We start from the raw sequence: 18,572 nt of genomic DNA on the forward strand, positions 1-18,572 counted from the left end.
TATCAATGAACTTCTTATTAGAGTACGCGAGCTCGTTCGCGTAAAAGAATATACGTATTCTCGTATTCGCTGTTAAGGGATTAAAGGAATTATTTAAAAATGATTTGTTTGAGTTTCATTCATCACCGTGGCTAAAAAAAGCAGTAACAAATTCATTGCGTCTTCTGTTTTCACCATCTTTCTATTACTTGATATAGCTTGCCGTAAAAGTGCGAATATTAGTTAAAATTATTGATTGAATAATCTATGTACCGTAAGGGTATATTGTGAATAGAATTGAAGCATACAGCGTTAATTCGATCATTGACACCAATTTCCACTCAATTTTACTGTATTTTAAGTAGAGACTGACGTTCTATTACAATTCGAATCGATCAGATTTGAAAGTGAAATGACTTATGTAATATATCTATTACATGAAGACCGCCTATTACATGGGTCTAATTAACAGGTTATCGTCGCAGTGCTGTCCCAGCAATGCGATTCATACAACATCGAAATCGTAGAAGTGCAAATTTTGACACTTTGCGGTAATTACGTGCCTAACTGCATTGAACTCTGCTCCCGGAAGTGGCTTCCGACAGGAAAAACTCGAAAGCTCCCTGCAAGCTCGACGAAATCCGAAGAAAATCATTTGAACCGAAAACTTAGGCTGTACATCCGTGCACGCGGTGAAATATTCGAAATATTTTGCAACGACGATCGGAAGGGGAAATGTTTTGGGCTTTGGATCGCGATAAGAATCGGGATTCTAGTGTTTTTCGAAGCCTCACGTTGTCGTTGATGGGTTATTCGTGAAGGCGGCGAGGGAAGGGAACATCCGTTCTAATGGCGTCAAGACCCAAGCACTGTTGTCACATTTTGTCCTACAGTGTTTCAATATTTTGCTTTGTTTATGTCGCTCGAGTTTCGCGAAACGAAAACAAGAAATCCGTCTGGGCTCACGAAGGTTGGTACAGGGAGACCAGAGAACACCGTTTCTTCCAGCAGGAGACGAATCAAGCGATGAGAGGAATTTTCTGAGAGCTCCGGGTGCAGTGACCTTGATTCCGCTGTCATCTCCAAAGTACGCGAACGCGGGAAATTTGAATCCCTTCTCCAGCCGTGAAACTAGTTTTTCAAACTAAGAATCAATAATTATTTCTATTAAGTTTCCTTACTTGTTGATTCAAGTGTACAACTCTTTTTAACCATGTCAATTGATTCCATAAATGTAAATAGTATAATTAAAATTTTTCTTTTTGAAATTCTAGATACAGAAACATTGTGATTTCCAGGCACAAAGAGCTAGCTTACACAAATGGAACGGAAATAATCGTAGAAGACAATTTCTCCCGTCGGCAGCCGAACCAATTCGCTATGGAAGTCACAACGGAGGAGGGACAAACTGTGCTGCTCGAGGGAATGGAAGGTGCGCAATATATTACCATACAAAGGGCCGATGGGGAGTCCCTGGGCAAGAGCGTGCCACTTTTGACTTTGAACGGAGAGCTAATTTCCGAGGGAATGGTTGTTGATATGATCAATGCTGGCGTTGGCACGGACTATGCTACAGCGACGCAATATTATGAAGCGGATGATCTGTTACAGCACGAATTAACAGAGGTATTTGTTAACTTTCCTAAATCTGTGGAATATCAAATGAATGTTGATTATTTCCACAGGAAGATCGTAGATTGGCGGCAGCCCTGGTTGCGGTTCAGTTGCAGCAACAACAAAAACAGCAGCAGCTTCACAGTCAGTCTCAACACGACGATCCGACATTGCCAGATGTTTCTCATTTAGAAACCCTAACGCCTGTTAATACTTATTCCATTCAAACTGTGACACAGCCCAATGGTCCGCCGGTGTACCCGACTTTGCAGCCCTTCAAACGAATCTCGCATAATGTCAAGCAAGAGTTCATAAACGTGAAGAGCGAGTACGACGTGGATGTGTCCGCAGAAAGCAGTGAGGACGCTGCGCCGACTTCTGGGCCAAAGAGGTCTTTGCCTCACAAAAAGAGAATCCCCCGTAAATTGAAGCAGCAGACCAAGAGAAGCTCTGCCAGAAAAGACAGCAGCAAAACGAACTCGAACGTCGCGAACACAGAGGCGACTGGGGAAATGCAAACGCACGTATTTAAATGCGAGCTGTGTAGCTCTAGATTTAGCAGTCAATTAAAGTTTTTCGAGCATCTTAAGGTATGTTGTGTTCACGCGTAGTTTTTAAATTGTAATTGAGAGCAATTGTAACGAGATCTCGCTTATACAAGGTACACTACGAGCCTGTGAAGCAGGAAACCAGAATAGCACAAGCAACAAATACGAATATCACTATATCTGTACCGGAGTCGGTTCAAAATCTTGAAAACACTGTGATCGAGGAATTTAGCGAACCAGAGGATCTCATGGAAGGCATCCGAGGCGTTGGTAAGCGCACGGTAGTCAGCCAAACTGTTAACAATCCAATACACTTCAGTTTTGACACACTTCCAATATTTGCAGTGGAAGAAACTGGTGCTCACATAGATGATGATACAGAATCTCCTCTATCTACCGTAAATAATGAATCACCATTGTGGACTATTACAGATGTCACTGAGCAGGTACATAGGGACCATGTAAAACCGTCGACTGTTAATGAGCAGAACTTACATGAAAAAGAAAAGACTGACATTCCACAGACATCGAAGAAGAAGAAAATTTTAAAAGCTCGGAAATCAAGTGCGTATACTCGCGAGCGAGACGTTCCTTTCTCGAGCAACGCGTTTCAATGATATTGTTTGTTTTCCGTAGATGACGAATTAACATGCCCTCAATGCGATCGGTCATTCCACCATAAAAATAGTTTAGTGTATCATATGCGATCTCACAGTGGGGAACGGCCGCATCAGTGCGAAGTCTGTGGAAAAAGCTTTTTCGCAGCGAGCGCGTTAAAGGTACCGGAGCTGAAGCTCGCTTTTGAAACCCGTTTTTTTCTGGCCAAAATTATTTCAGCGTTATCTCAAGTATTGTTATCTAAAGCGGCTAATATTTTGGATTTTGAAGTTTAAAGTGAAACTTTAACAATTCAATTTTGGCAAGGAAAAACGGTTTCTCGCCCACTGCGCACCATCAACATTGTTACAAATGCTCCACCCTGTAGATGCTGTTATTAACCAGGTTGTTTTCAATGAAGGTGCACAAACGGCTTCACAGCGGCGACAAGCCGTACAAATGCGAGGAATGCGGCCGGCATTTTCGCCAGTGGGGTGACTTGAAGTACCATTCGACGAGCATCCACTCGGAGCAGAAACAGTACCAGTGCGAGTACTGTGGGAAAGACTTTGCCCGGAAGTACTCGTTGATTGTCCACAGAAGGATCCACACGGGCGAGAAGAATTATCGTTGCGAGTACTGTAACAAAACGTTCAGAGCGAGCAGCTACTTGCAGAACCACCGTCGCATTCATACTGGAGAGAAACCTCACTCGTGTACAGTCTGCGGAAAGCCTTTCAGAGTACGGAGCGACATGAAGAGACACATGCACACGCATTCTAGGACAAGGCCCGAAGGAAGGTCTCTGAGCAGGGTGATCACGGTGAAGAACATAGAGGACGAGAACGACAAGAAAGCACAAGCGAAAACCATTCAGGATCTTGTTAGGGATTTGAAGCTGGAGGTGGAGGCTAACGGAGTCGTGGAAATCATCCCCCCAGATGATAATCCTGAAAGTATTCTACCGCATACTGGAGGACCAGCTTTGGAGTACACAGTGACCACTACTTCTGATAATAATGCAGAGAGGGATCCACTAGAAGCGGTTGTACGCACTGCTGATAACATGTAAGTTTAATTGTGCTGTATAACATCAACTTTAACAAGAAATGTATGAAAATTGACTTGTCTTATTATTACTATTGCAGGCAGTACTTCTTCATGTAACAGTTGTTGGGAATAAGCCGAAAGTTGTTTTTGTACTATAGCGCACCGTCATGTGTTTGGGATACTGTGAAACTAATCTGTGAAATATCTATTTTGTAAACCACGAAGCTTCGGGACGTGATGAACTTTTATTGTAAATGACTAATCGAAGTGTTGCGCATCGATACACACTGCCTACGTAATGTGTATAGTGTGCTTTCCGGTTTCTCTGCGGTATACTCCTTAAGAAAGCGCTTTAAGACTGTTTTTACCAGGGAACTCTTGGAAAGTACGGAACTAGAGGGAAATCCTACCGGAACGTATATCAATTGAATTGCATAAATATGAATATATATAAATATGCATCTATATTGTACTATAATTAACGCTAATACAGGATAATATTGTACATGTACATTTTTAAGTCCTAGGTAAGTTAGCCGTTTATATCGCGAATCGTCGTTGAAAAATATATTTTTTACGTAAAGACATTTATAGAAACACCGTGGTCCACTTTTATTGCATTCACTACAAACGATGTTTGTAGGTCAGTCTTAGGTAATTGATGATGTTGATGATGGTGCGGGCACCGAGCTACTCGTGTCAATGAAAACTTGTAAAAGCTGAGCCAGTTCTCTTGTCGCGAGCGCTGCATTCAGTTTCTCGGCAGCATCGTTGCTACTAATTCTGGAACGTTGTAGAACGTACAGCAATGCAATCGAACTAAATGCTTTCGATTTCTGAGATTGAAATTTAAGAATTGGATTTTAATTTTGAATACACGAACGATATTAGAGATCGAAGATTTTTAATGATGTATATTATTCATATTGCGTTTGAAATTATGTTCCTAATCTTTTTGTTATAATTTGTACAATATCGTCTAGTTAGGGAAAATGAATTAACGACATTTTACACGAGGTCTAGAAAAGATAAAGAACTGAATAGAAAAATGAATAAACGGCAAGCAAAATTAAAGTCGAAGAGTTTGTTGATTGTAACATATTGTCAATACATATCATATTGATTACACCATTACCTGCGAGATCGTTTAGCTCTCTCCCAGTCTACGTAAAAGTCGGTAATCGCTCCGTGCAGTCTCTCCAAGATTTCATTGTCCTTTGCCATTTGCGATTTAATCTCTGCTTCATTTTGCAGCAGCTCCTGGTACTCTGAGCTCAGATTTTCTTTTGGATTCTCCTTCAGTTCCCATTCCTCAAGCGCATTCAAAATTTTCACCTTTCTGGTTAGCTCGTGGGCAGCGTTCAATCTTGGGAGGATCAGCTCCAGTACCCTGGATATGCTTCCTTCTGCTATACCTATAAAAAGAGAGTGAAAACACTTTGGACTGCAAAAGGTTAAAGAAAATGTAAAAAGAGAAAAATCGAGTTTTTGAGAATGAAAATCCAGAATACTCCCTTAATAGCGTGCGAATACCATACCACAAAACACATCCAACTTAATTTTCCTCTTCGTTGCTTCCCTGGTGAGTATGTCCCTCAGGATTATGATGCTCGATATGTTCTCCCCAAGGCAAACAGCATACCCTTTCCTTAAAATTATGAATACATATTAACTGAGGAAGGCCAAGGTGTTATGAACTTCTTACTTGTATGTGCATTTCAAGGTTGTGCCCATAAAAGATGAGATGTATGTTAAAACAGCTTCGCCATCTTGTAATTGAGGCCTTTGAGGTACATTGGGTAATGCCAGAGAAAGCCAGGCATGCATCTAAACCATATCAGAATGTAATTAATCAAAATCAACGTGGAAGATGTATTTCTGAAAGTACCTCAGCAACTGTGAAGCTTCCTATTAATTTTAATTCATTAAACGGTCCAGCAGAAGAGTTTAGATCCTCATCTTCGAATTGTCTTACATGAAGCGAAAGGGCACATATGGGTATTAATATTCTGCGACAGCATTTTGGCTGCACCTACAATACAGAATACTTATGAATTGGAACGATTAACTTAAATGGAATACCTTGTGTATAATTTTTTATTAGTTTCCTATCTGATCCATGCATTTCTGTCATAAATGCATAAAATCTGCAGTCTATTACATATATTCTGTACCTGTGAAGTTACGTAGATTTGCAATGTGCCTGACTGACCCTCGATAGTCCTTATTCTCATTTCAAGATGATTAATGTTCACCTATTCACATAGCAATTACTATAAGATTATTCTAAAAACTTGACACATCAACGAGCCTACTTTTACAGCTTCTACTTACTTGGCAGCGGTAGGTGGCAAGAACAAAATTACCTTCCCTCGGATTACAGGTAGAAAGGCTCACGACTGCACTGTTACTCTCAACATCCAACAGTTCCACAGGTGTATCTGATTGCACCAAAACATTGTCGATAGGAGTATCGAGTTCTATGGAAAGCGAGTACGATGCGTCTTCCTTGTTCAAAACCATTCTGGAAGCAATTCACTTAAATTTCTGGAAGACCAATCACAAACAATGAATATGTTACCTATGATTTACTGATAAAATTAAGGGTGCCAAAGGATCGACGGTAAAATTGGCTGCCTCTTTCTCCTCGTTAAGTTTCTCTTGTAATTGTTGGATCTCTGCTTTCAGTTTCGCTATGCCTTCGTTCTGATCAACTTCTAAGAGTCCAGGTGACCTGGTAGTTAGGCCAAATATTCGGCCTGAGTAGGTAGTGACCAGGACCTCTGGACATCCTGCTGCTCCGATGATTCCACCACCCACCGAACTGATGCTCTCGGTGGCATTCTGGAAGACATTATCAGCAACATCTGCTTTAACATCTCACAAGGGAACTTCTATGAAACATTTGTGAGAGGACCTACGTAACGATACCGAAGGGATGGCAACGACTCCTCGTCGGGAAAAGTGTACACATCAACAGTACCATCCTGCCGGCCGATCAGTATGTCCAAACCATCTTGCAATTCGTATGTGTCCAAAGCAGTGACTTCGGAACCAGTCATGTTTAACAACCAAGTGATCCTCAACGTTCTATTATTCTGAAGAATGAGTAGTCCCACTCTGCCATCCATGGTTCCGAGTAGGACTCTGTCCTTGGATTCAATCTCACCTTCTCTGTGAAACCGTAAGAAGCATTGTTAAGAAATAAATTCATTCGCAGCAACACAAGGGACCGATGAGGGTTAATGAAAGTTGTACGGAGCAGAAGGTACCTGTACAAAGCAAGTACTGTGGGTATGCTTGGTAGTCTGAGGACTGCTGGAGTCTTCGTGCCATGGACAACACGGATCTGGAAGAAGTGAGATTCATCGAGATTGGTTTAGATGATTTGTAAATTTCATCACTCACTGCACAATCTCCGCAAGCAAGAAGCGCATACACTGTTGCACCTTCGGCTGGTAGAAGAAGCACATCGTACAAGATTTCGCCTGCCAGGTAAGAGTCAGCGTCCTTACAATCGTGGTACCTGTGGTAAAGATCTCTGGCACATGCTGCCAGATTTGGTCCAAGCACGTACCTATAAATGGAATGATACAGTGATCCGTAAACTGTGGATTTTATGCACTTATGACAAAAACGAGCCGGTGCAATTCGAAATAGTTTAAAGATTAAAAGAATTATATTTATTATATTTATCTGTTTCAAATGCTCCAACTAGTATCAAGAACTAACATTGCTGAAATAGGATCTATGAGGTTCGTGTCGAAATCTAAGAACAGTTTTCCTTTCCTCGTGTATCCTTTCACAGTATTCTCGTGGGCGATGTAAACCTTGTCACGTCCTGTGCCTCCCAAGACCAGTCTGTTGATCTTTGGTCCTGGCAGAGATTTAAACGACACCTGTAGCTCTCCTTTCTTGATACCTACAGCGAAGGGTTCATCGATGAAAGAAATAAGAAGACTCGATCAGTTGGATACAGCAAGAAACTTACTATATATATGTAACACTCCATCATGGTCACCGACAGCAAACTTTTGAGTCTGTCTATGATCTGACGGAGGGAAGATCTTTGTGGTGCTTCTCGATGTGACACCCACAGCTGCGTAGTCAATTCTTGATAGTGGTAGAGTCATGTTGAGAATCAAACCTGGGTGTTTAGCTTGATTTTTCAAGTTTCAAGCAACGGTGCGTATGAATCATTGTCTTAACTAACAATTAGTTTAACAGTGCACTGTTTGCTCTGTTTCAATGATAGAGTGCAACATTTTCGGCACACGCGCGACGATCGATTTTGCTATAGCAACAGCTAGCACAACAAACCATTTTTCTAGTCCCTAACTTTGAGATCTCTAATTCTATAGTCTTAATTAGGAGAACTACAGTATGAAAACATTAGTAAAGAATATAAAAAGATATTAAAAAATGGAAGGTCACTTTCATTTCTAAAAAAAAAAAAAAATAGTGCAAACAAAAAATTATATACATGTATATTTAACAAATCTTTTATTCAAACGAATTGTTAATATAATCTTTTGAGTATTGTCTTGGTTTCTATACAATACATTACAATTATTGGTCGAGGCTAGGGTTGGCAGAAGAATTTAGTATTCAGTATGTAACGCTTGCAAAGATGTGTTCTAATTTTGCAAACCATTTCTTTTATGCAGGCAACCGTACCTTGGGTACCGTACCGTACCCTGCATCTTGTAGGAACAGTTCACAATTTTTATCCGGTTTAATAGTAAAATAGAGTTACAGAAAAAAAGGTGGTGTTACATTACACATACTTTTATTATAAAAATAATACAATGAATTCTCCCGTCTTCATCATCTCCTTGGCTATATTATTACAATCTCCGACACACGACAGAGACGTATGCTTCTTTATTTTCTATGGTTTTCTCAGAGCGAAGTCATTGCAAGAAACTGAACTGCAAGGGGTTAGTATTGGTCTTCTATTAGCGCTGATTAAATTAAATATTACTACTACAAAACATTAGTCCTTAACTGACATCTTGTGTTTCAGAAAGAAGTACACTTTGATTTTAACAACTTTTTATTTTGCTCCTTCTACGTATCCGTGTCCATTGGACACAACTAACCGAGGAATAAAAAATATGGGCTAAGGGGTTGCTCGTATTACTTGTATCTAGTACTGGCAGGAAATTAAAGGAATACGTCTACGATTAAACCACTTGATCCTGCAGGAGGATGCTACCACAATATTTCCAAATGCGACTCGCAGTTAACCCTTCGATCCCTTAGTACAATACTTTTGGAAGGACAAGGAGAAATCAACCCTAATTCACAAAAATTCTTTAAAGTGAATTATATTCTGTCAATGAAGTTACTATTTAATAAGTTGATGTCGCCAAATTCAAATGCTCGCTTCATAAAATAGTATTTCACTGTAAAACACTTTACAGTTCTGAAAATTAATTGATTATCTGAACGGAGTTTAATCAAATGTTTCTTCTACCCCTTACTATGCCATACTATGGACACAATCATACAGTCAAAGTCATTGTCCTCTTCAAGTCTCAGGAGAGTTAGTAGGGTGAAGTAACATCGTCTCCTGAATGCCCAAATACCTAATCAGGATCCACCGTAATTGAAGCGACGTCGAAAAGAAGAAAGTACATTGGAATCTCATTTATCCAAACGATTCGGCTAATTAGCGGTATGCAACGAGACGGTGAGAATCGCGAGACAAACGTCTATTAAGGGGAAACATACACCCGGATAAGCAAAAAATATTTATTTTCAAAAATATGAAAGCTAAAGAGCCTTTTCTAAAATTACGTAACATTTTTTACAGTTGTCCTTGATACATCTAGGATTTCTCATGGCAGTTTTAAAACTTTTGGCAGTAAAAAAGAAACGATTTTTTGGGCCCAAAATCGCATTTTTTCACTTTGGAAAAATTCTTCGTTTTTCGAAGAATCACAATTTTAGAAATCTGTAACAGATACTCCACCATATTTTGGGATTCTTCAATGAAACTTTTTGGGTATAAAGTTAAAATTACGTACTTTCAATTGGTAATAAAAATTGTTTGTATAAATTAAAAAAGTAATTTCCGTTTCTGACGGAAACGTTTTGATTTTGTTTTTGGTTTTTAGGTGTATGGGGCCCCTTAACGTGGTACGATTTAGCAACCCTAGGCTCGACCAGGTGTTTAATAGCCTGCGAAGGTGCCGGTCGGCCGAGGAACGTCGAAACGGGGATTCCCATCATAGGAAACCTGCGCGCTAAAGCCATGCTTCCAATCGGCCGTGTACCGGACGATCTGCATTCTTCCATCAGGAAGTTGGACTCTGTACTCCCCGCGGACGATGTCTCCGTCGCTGATGGCATTATGGGAATAATCATTGCCGAACGCGTCCTCCTTCACCGCGTAATTAAAGTCGAACGGCATGCCCGGCTCGTGGTGATGATGGTCGTGCTGAAACAAATTTTCATTATTGTTTTGGCCATTGACGTTGGGCTAGATTATCCAAAATGAAGGACAATGAAGTCCATGTGAAATTAGGGGGGGTTTAAGTCATCATTTTCCTGGCTCTTCATTTGTTTATTAAATATGGACCTCCGAAATCGAAGAAATTCACGTTTCGAATATGTTAGATTTTGTATTGTTGGTTCGGATAACGGAGGTTCTACCATATCGTGGATTAAACCAGTAAACATGATCCAAACTGTGTCGTGTTTGGGCTCATTTTAATCAGGAAAACGTTACGAACGTTTTGGTAAAGGTTTTATACATAAATATTGTACTAATGTGAATACTCACACCAGGAGTTGGTCCAGTTGGGGGCCCATAATCCGGGAATTCCGGAGTTGGCCTTGGGCCCGGGGGTGGGTACCCTGTTCCAGGGGTTGGTCTTGTTGTTGGGAACTTCGTGGTTGTTTTAGGACCTATGGGTCTGGTTGGATAGGGCGTCGTCGTAGAAAATGGTCGTCGTGTGGTGGTCGGTTTTGGGAACGGTATCCCTGGCGTGTCGTAATTGTAGCCCTTCGTTGGCTCTGGGGGCAGGTATGTGTTGCGCCTTGTTCCAGGTGGAAGGTCGCAAATCACGTGGACCACCGCCATGCAGAGTATTGTGATCTATAATGCAATAAACATCGATTAACAATCATAAAACCCATATAAAATAGTCTGAGCTCAAACAAGTGTGGCTAAAGTGGCCTGCAATCAAATTTCAGTCACATTGACGTCAATTTGCACTATTTGATAGCTTAGAGAAGAGAATAAGAAACATTTTACGTCAAGTTTCATCCCTTCACCTTCATCAGAAGAGTAGCTATGAGGGAGATCCGGATTAACGAGTTTCCCTCAATTATTTCTATTTATTACAAGGTAAAGTTTTGAAAAAATTCTAACACGTTGCTGTTATAGAGATACCCATCCGGTAATTTTTTCAAAATTTTTGGTAAAAAATTCTAGCCGTAAAAAATTAAAAACTGCTAAAAATTTGCTTCTGTGTCATTTCTGTATTAAAAAATTGGAGACTTTTAAAAGATTCAGAAAATGCACACTCCCAAAAATGTAGAGTGAAGCAATACAAGAGGATGAAATGTTTTCTTTTTAATTAAATTGTATCCAAAAATTCTGAAAAAAAAACTCAGACCAATGGCAGATATTGAGCCACAAAAAGATCGAAAAATGAAAAGAGGGATGATCGAAGATTGATGAAGATGTGTTATTAATGTTATCGTTTGAAATGTTTAAGCAGCAATTCCGATGACTTTGCGAGGATGATTGGGGCCAGCTGCAGGATCCAACGATCCCGCAAAATGTCCTCCCACCTCGTCCTCCTACTCCCGTTTGCACAACCCGGCGCGGCGGCGGCGGCGGCAATCATTTGACGCGCAACTTTTAATGATTGCCGCGTTTCCTCTTGCCAGCAGAACACGCGTGACAGCTGCGGATGATCGTGATGAGAATGTAATGAAGCGATCGCGGACAGGATGGCGCCGGATTTGGTAACGGGGCGACAGATGCGAGATGATCGAACGTTTTCTTCAATTAGAAACCGAGAAGAGGATCCGTTTCGCAAGTTTTCGTCTATTAGAACGCGTGTCATAAATGCTGGTAATTGTTAGGCCGATCGTTCTCGGATCCGATAATCACTGGCTTCGTATGCTGTTAGGCTGTTGCACGCGAAACACTCCATTTTCCAACGTTATGCCCCCTAATGAGGATCGTTAAGCCCACCAGTTTATTATTAGACCGTGCGAGTATTATGCATTCAAAAACGAACTGGTGACATTTAGAACCGCGAAGATGCTAAAAGAATTTACAAATATTCCATTTTCATCAATTTTCATAAATATCTTCACTCATTCCTTTCGTTGCTCCAATTTCTTCGTCCGCCATTTTGGAGAACACTGTCCCGTTCGGACGATACTGTAAATTGACAGCAAGAAGACGATTTCGCACGCATATTCGGCCGCATAGCCGGAGACAAAAGGACACGACAGAAATGAGGCGGAAGACGTGTAATTAAGTTGTTGCGAAACCACTTTTTATTGTAAATAAGCGTCGCGTGCGGTCCGGAGCGAAAAACTCCACGCAATTATCCACCGAGTACAATGATCGCACCTTGCGTCAGCTTTTCAGCACTGTGATTCATTTCTTTTCTCATTGAGCAGTGTAGAATTCAATTGGAAGAAAATCCACCGCTATAATCATTTTTATATACATTAGATTCGCCACTGTGATTAATTTTACGATTTTAGTTCATTCGTTTCGGATTAGAGACAATTTAACGAGCAGATATAATTGCTTACATAGCGTACCAATAATACTATGTACACCAATAATAGTGCACGACGTTTGTGCAAAATTCATCCCCGCTTCATTGACAATAACATTTTTGTGTTTCATTATTTTTTGTTAGGGAACATTTACAGTTATACTCGTGACATTTTTCTGATTGAAACGAGCCCAAACACGATACAGTTTGGATCTGGTTCACCTGCGTAATCCACGATAGTAACCGAACACCGACGAGTTCGGATAACCGAGGTTCCACTAAATCGTGGATTAATCAAGTAGGTGTAATCCGAATTGCGTCGTGTTTGGACTCGTTTGAATCGGAAAAATGTCAGAAATATGATGACGTAGGTTGCTCGTGAAAAAGATAATTCGATTTAATAAGATTTAAAAATATAAAGTCTTTCGAAGTGAAAATGAAAAATTGAGAACAAACTTTGCACCTGCCTATTGTTTGACAGTCTGCGAACGTTCGGTGTCAAACACGCCGTCGACACGAACGAAACACCAGAAGAGTTAATTACACGTCGGGAAGGACGTTCCAGCTAATTGTGCATTCCCATGGCGAACTTCTAATGAAGATGCGCCCGTGCGAATTTAAATGCGCCGCAATTTTTTTTTCCTGGATTTCCACACGTCGCAGACGGCGAATTAAGTATACACAGCGCCTAAATTGGTGAAAGTGTTGCCGGAGCTTGTTAGAAATGCGAAGAAAATTGGAAAATCATGCTCAGAATTTTTGGCAAGATTGCATTTCCCTTGGAGAGGTGCCAGAATATTTCTTTAAAGATGTCAGCGAACCCTAGTGGTTCCAACACCCCATAGTAAATTATTGAGACAAATATAATAACTTCAGGATCACAGATTTTGTTCTTTAGAGATTGGTAACTTTTACTAAAATGATGTAATAATTATTTATTATTATTATTATTATTACTATTATTATTATTGTGTAATTATTTGTTATATTTTTACATGTGCATTGTTTGACGCAAGAGTTAAACAATTTTCAAAATCTGTGCCTGGTCAGTCACAAAGGTCTGCATAATTGCACTTAGCCATTTTTCGTCATAAACGCATGTGATCCACGGTCTAATGATCACAATGTAACGGCCTTTTACGGTCATAATGGCCAAACCGACGGGTCAAGACAATAAAAACGTCAGTGCAGATATATTATACGCTTCGGGGGTCCTTATGGCAACCACAAGAGGCCCGCACGTCCTGCAGTTGACACGATTGTCGACCGTAAATCCTTCGAGCTGTCCTTCGAACTTTATGGTCCTGTTGCATAAAGGGATCGCATAACTTCCCCCGTTATAGACTCGCTCGGACTTTCGAGACACCGTGTAGATGTTCTTTGCGTTTTCTTATCTTTTGCTGTTTACAATCTTTTATTTTTTTTGTCTAAATCTGTAAAATTGCTGAAATTCGTCAGATTTTTCTGGGAATTGCAGCTCGTCGGGACGCCATATTGCATCGCGACGCGATTCACATAGAGACAGTCCTTGGTCCGGGATCTAAATGGACTTTCGTCACTTTTGCTGTGGCAATGAACGTTAAACAATAACCGCAGAAACAATGGGGATTTTTCTACAGTTAGTAAATTTAAATGAGCGGCTGCTTAGCATTCCGAGATCCCCGATAATTTCGCAAGTTTTTTACTGCGATGCGGCGAAAATGGCCGAAATTATTACAACACAAAAAATTGTAAAAATATAGCCGAGACAAATTGTCAAATACGCGCCAGCTAGATTTGCAGTTTCAATTTCATATATTCTAATGTATTTCTTAATACATTATTTTTAACTTAGTAAAATACATAATTTTTAATATGTCATTTAATACATATTTTAACGTAGTATCAACTGGTTAACGATAGAAAAATTCAATCTTTAACGAACAGAATTTGCCAGCTTCTCGAACCTATCACGTCCCACTGAACTAGTTCGGATAATCGAGGTTCCACTATATCGCGTATTAAACAAACAAATATGATTCGAATTGTGTCGTGTTTGGGCTCATTCTAATCAGAAAAATGTCACGAATACACCGGCAAAAGTCTAAGGAAAAAATCATTAGGAGCAAACACGAGATATTACCTGTAGATTGATGTTTCTAATTAATTTGTGATTGATCAGCCTCGCGAACGAAAAGGACTGTAAATCGCAGGAAAACCGTGAACTTTCCTACCAAAGCGTGAACCGCGAAGATTCCTGTGTCATTCCCGTTGAACGCACACCGTTCCCCGCCGGCCGTCTAATTATTATAATTAATTACTGCCTCCCAACCGGCGAACCTCGTGACGCATAAATCTCGATTCACGCGTGCGGAGGGGAGAGGTGTCAACAAATTATCGCGAGTATTCCTCCGTATTCTACGATTAATCAGTGGAGGCATGAATCACACCGATAGTAATTGATTTATCGGTGTGCATGCGTTGCTCAGTCTCCACCAGCAATTATGTCTCTAGTCGAGCTTTAAATACCCGTTTAACAAATATTTTTCATTTTACGGATAATCAAAATCGATCCTTCAAAATTCTCACGCATCCTTGCACCATCCTGAGAACATCCTTGTGTCGAGTCACTTACAGAAATTATTAGCGTTAACGGAGTTATAGCAAATGTACGACGAAAGTGACGATAATGTGCAATTTCCTTTCAAATAGAATTTTTTGGGGGGTTGTGACGTCGAGTGCAGTGTCATCGTTAACCATGTTCAATTATTTTAGTGTATTGTCAAGTACGAAACCCATAAAAGACCTATTTGAAAAAGTATATAGTAATTTGTTGACAATAATTTTTTTTTGATAATTTTTTTACCATATTTTTACCAATATATTCGTGACCTTTCTCCGGTTAAAATGAGCCCAAGCACGACACAATTCACAGCAGATTTGCCTCTGTAAACGTTGGAGAGGTCAGACATCGGTTCGGATAATAGAGGCTCCACTATATCGTGGATTACACGAGCAGATGCAAACCAAATTGCATCGTGTTGGGTATCATTTTAATCGGGAGAATGCCGCGCATATGTCCATGTAAGGTTCGTTAAAAAATAATCAAGAATAAAAAAGTTATACGAGGAAAAGTGATCGAGAAACAACGTCTGCACGCGATTTGAGCGACTTTTCGGTCCCGAATGTTTCACGTAAATAAAAAATCACTGTATCTGGTGTCTTCTCTTGAAATTAACATTCGTCCTAGGTCTAACGTGATCGTTTTCATCCGCTTACCTGAAGGTAAAACATGTTTGCAGGGCAACAAGCCGGCCCAGTCCCAGAAAAGAAACTCGCGCACCGGTTTTCGGAGAGTGCACTGCGGGAAACAGAAAATCGACCGGTTTAGATGCATTCGCCGGAGTGGAATCGACGAGAGGATTATAAAATTCCGTTTGAGAAAATAGCCGCGGCTCGATTTACGATGTTCTTTGCGACACAAAGGGTTGAATAGACCTCGACGACATTTCACGGCTAACCACACCCTGGCTGCGGCGCGATTGTTCGCAGAATTGCATGCATGCACACCACTCCCAGCTGGGAATCACGGAACTCGTTCCCTGAATCTCCTCGATGTGCACATCTTCTGGATCTCTCGATCGACTGACCGTTCACTCGGACTATTCGTGCTACCCATTTTCATAATGCCCGAGTTTAGGTTTGCGTCAGCGAGCTGACAAAGCAGAATCGCAAATGCACCCATAACTTTCTCAACAAAAATTTGGCTCCAGCTGAAACTTGCCACGTACGAACCTCACACTATGGTATCAATATGTTGTGAAAAATAAAAAATGCACATCAAGTCGTTACACTGTAACAAAATCCAGAAAACTTCGTGTTCGAGCGTCGCTGCGAATCGAAAGGACCTCCATAACTTTTAAAAAAAATTTTGTTCAAGTTGAAACTTGCTATGAATAAACCTCACACTATCCTGCCTATGTGGTAAAAAAACAAAAAATTGTTGTCAACTCATTGTGCGGTAAAAAGAATCCAGAAAAACACGAATTAGAGAATCATCGAAATGGGAAGGACCTCCACAAATAAATTCATAACTTTTATAAAAAAATTTTGTTCAAGTTGAAACTTGCTATGAGTAAACCTCGTACTAATCTGCCTATGTGGTAAAAAAAGAAAAAATCTTTGTGAACTCATTGTGCGGTAAAAAAATCTAGAAAAACACGAATTAGGGAATCATCGAAATGGGAAGGACCTCCACAAATAAATTGATAACTTTTATAAAAAAATTTTGTTCAAGTTGAGACTTGCTATGAGTAAACCTCATACTAATCTGCCTATGTGGTAAAAAAAGAAAAAATTTTTGTGAACTCATTGGGCGGTAAAAAAATCCAGAAAAACACGAATTAGAGAATCATCGAAACCGAAAGGACCTCCACAAAAATGCTCACAACTTCTTAAAAAAAAAAATAAAATTTTCTACCAAGCTATTGCGCTCCAAAAAAATTCTAAAAACTACCCTCTTCTCGAGGGTGTTCAATCATACCTCTTCCAGGAGAAATAAAAATCACCTACACGAACCTACTGCTTCAACCATACCAACTTCTTCAAAAAAACGAATACACTGTCCAGGTAATGAATTGCAAATATTGCAACTACCTCCCCTTGCCGTCAGCTTCTAACAAAATCCATCAAAGTCACAGAAGAGCTGCACAACAAAGTTCACTTGCTCGGAAAAGAAGCGATAATAAAATAAACAAAAAAAAAAAAGAAAAATAAAAGAAGACGATCAGTCCCACAGAGAATGATAGCACCGCGAGTCACCAGGGGTTGGTTGGCCGTCGGAGTTCGCCTAAGTTCCGGACTATGGGGGCTGTTTTACGGGGGTGCTTACGTCGAATGCACGGATATGGGTCAGATGGGGCACGTGTCCCGTCGGTTACAATATCGTTGCACTCCGGCACGGCAGTGAATAAAGTCAGTACGTAACTGCTCGGCATGCTGGCAGGTTGGGTTTATATAGCGTGTGGCTCTAATAAGATGATACTTGAACGCTATGGGACCGGGGGCCCCCGGTTTGTATGGGAAGAGGGGGCTGGATGATGCGCGTTGCCTTGTTTCGCATTACCTTGCCTCACCTTGCCTTAGAACCTTGCTGGGACCGACCTGCACGTGGCCTGTGCACTATCTCCTGACCATCGGATCAGATACGTTGCACTGGAACTCGTCCTTTCGTTGGAAACTCACCTTTAATGGGAACACTGCTCGCCTCGATTTTTAATTCAATTTTTCGGACGCCGGTCTTTCGGTGGTTACCAGATTTTGCGAACAGTCGAAATGCTCCGTTTAGGATGAAACTTGCCACAACAGCACTTCAGACTGTTCTGTCGATGTAGTAAAAAAATTAAACATTTCTATCGAGCCATTGCATTTTAAGAAAACTTATAAATATTCCAAATTGGTGGTCACTGCGCCTAAAATGAAAGGACCTTCACAAATTTAATTGTAACTTTTGAGAAAAAGCTCCGTTTAGGATGAAACTTGGCATAAGTATACTTCATACTATCCTGTCGACGTAGTAAAAAAATAAAAAGTTTCTATCGAGCCACTATATTCCAAAAAAATGTTTAAATATTTCAAATTGGTGGTCACTGTGCAGCAATCTAAAATGAAAGGACCTTCACAAATTTAATTGTAACTTTTGAGAAAATGCTCCGTTTAGGATAAAACTTGGCATAAGTATACTTCATACTATCCCATATATGTAGTAAAAAAAATTATTGTCAGACCATTGTTGTGTCTCTACAGAATAGAAAATCTAAAAAAGGTGATAATTAAAAGAAGAAATGAAATGGAAGTTCATCGAAAAATTGCACAAACAGGGGATAAAAAAGAAAAAGTGAGATTGATACTTCAGTGAAGTATTAAATCATGTTACAGCATTCCTGCAGTCGAGCCTCGACCGTACCGAACATTTTTAATTGCCGCAGGAGAATCATCTCCGCAACCATGCCATTTCAGTTATTCCCATAATCGAGAGGCGCATCTGTTA

At 40.3% G+C, this 18,572-nt stretch overlaps 3 protein-coding genes across 7 annotated transcripts; 1 reads left to right on the forward strand and 2 right to left on the reverse strand.

The window, feature by feature from the left end:
• Positions 1–354: 354 nt before the first annotated feature.
• LOC143358895 (uncharacterized) lies at positions 355–4,375 on the forward strand. 4 transcript variants are annotated; one of them, XM_076796416.1, is made up of 8 exons: positions 355–949; positions 1,278–1,605; positions 1,665–2,183; positions 2,255–2,411; positions 2,574–2,705; positions 2,778–2,920; positions 3,160–3,806; positions 3,887–4,375. In XM_076796416.1, exons 2-8 carry the CDS (start codon positions 1,360–1,362, stop codon positions 3,903–3,905), a joined length of 1,863 nt encoding a protein of 620 aa, XP_076652531.1. In that variant the 5' UTR covers positions 355–949; positions 1,278–1,359; the 3' UTR covers positions 3,906–4,375. The 4 variants fall into 4 exon arrangements, with proteins under 4 accessions (XP_076652531.1, XP_076652527.1, XP_076652529.1 ...); XM_076796412.1 differs by having other exon boundaries at positions 357–949; positions 2,487–2,705; XM_076796414.1 differs by lacking the exon at positions 355–949 and adding an exon at positions 951–1,066 and having other exon boundaries at positions 2,487–2,705.
• Positions 4,210–8,084, reverse strand: LOC143358894 (BBSome complex member BBS7). Its single transcript, XM_076796411.1, has 13 exons — positions 7,780–8,084; positions 7,521–7,710; positions 7,197–7,365; positions 7,061–7,137; positions 6,710–6,962; positions 6,370–6,632; positions 6,123–6,312; positions 5,963–6,043; positions 5,677–5,820; positions 5,494–5,615; positions 5,327–5,436; positions 4,924–5,203; positions 4,210–4,571 (listed from the first exon to the last, which is right to left on the reverse strand). Exons 1-13 carry the CDS (start codon positions 7,919–7,921, stop codon positions 4,439–4,441), a joined length of 2,154 nt encoding a protein of 717 aa, XP_076652526.1. The 5' UTR covers positions 7,922–8,084; the 3' UTR covers positions 4,210–4,438.
• Positions 8,085–9,902: 1,818 nt separating this feature from the next.
• LOC143358511 (uncharacterized) lies at positions 9,903–17,501 on the reverse strand. Of its 2 annotated transcripts, XM_076795677.1 has the most exons (4): positions 17,415–17,501; positions 15,803–15,884; positions 10,579–10,893; positions 9,903–10,233 (listed from the first exon to the last, which is right to left on the reverse strand). In XM_076795677.1, the coding sequence occupies exons 2-4, from the start codon at positions 15,815–15,817 to the stop codon at positions 9,967–9,969; spliced, it is 597 nt and encodes a 198-aa protein (XP_076651792.1). In that variant the 5' UTR covers positions 15,818–15,884; positions 17,415–17,501; the 3' UTR covers positions 9,903–9,966. The 2 variants fall into 2 exon arrangements, with proteins under 2 accessions (XP_076651792.1, XP_076651794.1); XM_076795679.1 differs by lacking the exon at positions 17,415–17,501 and having other exon boundaries at positions 15,803–15,908.
• Positions 17,502–18,572: the final 1,071 nt, after the last annotated feature.

This window comes from Halictus rubicundus, chromosome 11 (assembly GCF_050948215.1).
Source record: "Halictus rubicundus isolate RS-2024b chromosome 11, iyHalRubi1_principal, whole genome shotgun sequence".
In the NCBI taxonomy this organism is placed as follows: Eukaryota; Metazoa; Arthropoda; class Insecta; order Hymenoptera; family Halictidae; genus Halictus; species Halictus rubicundus.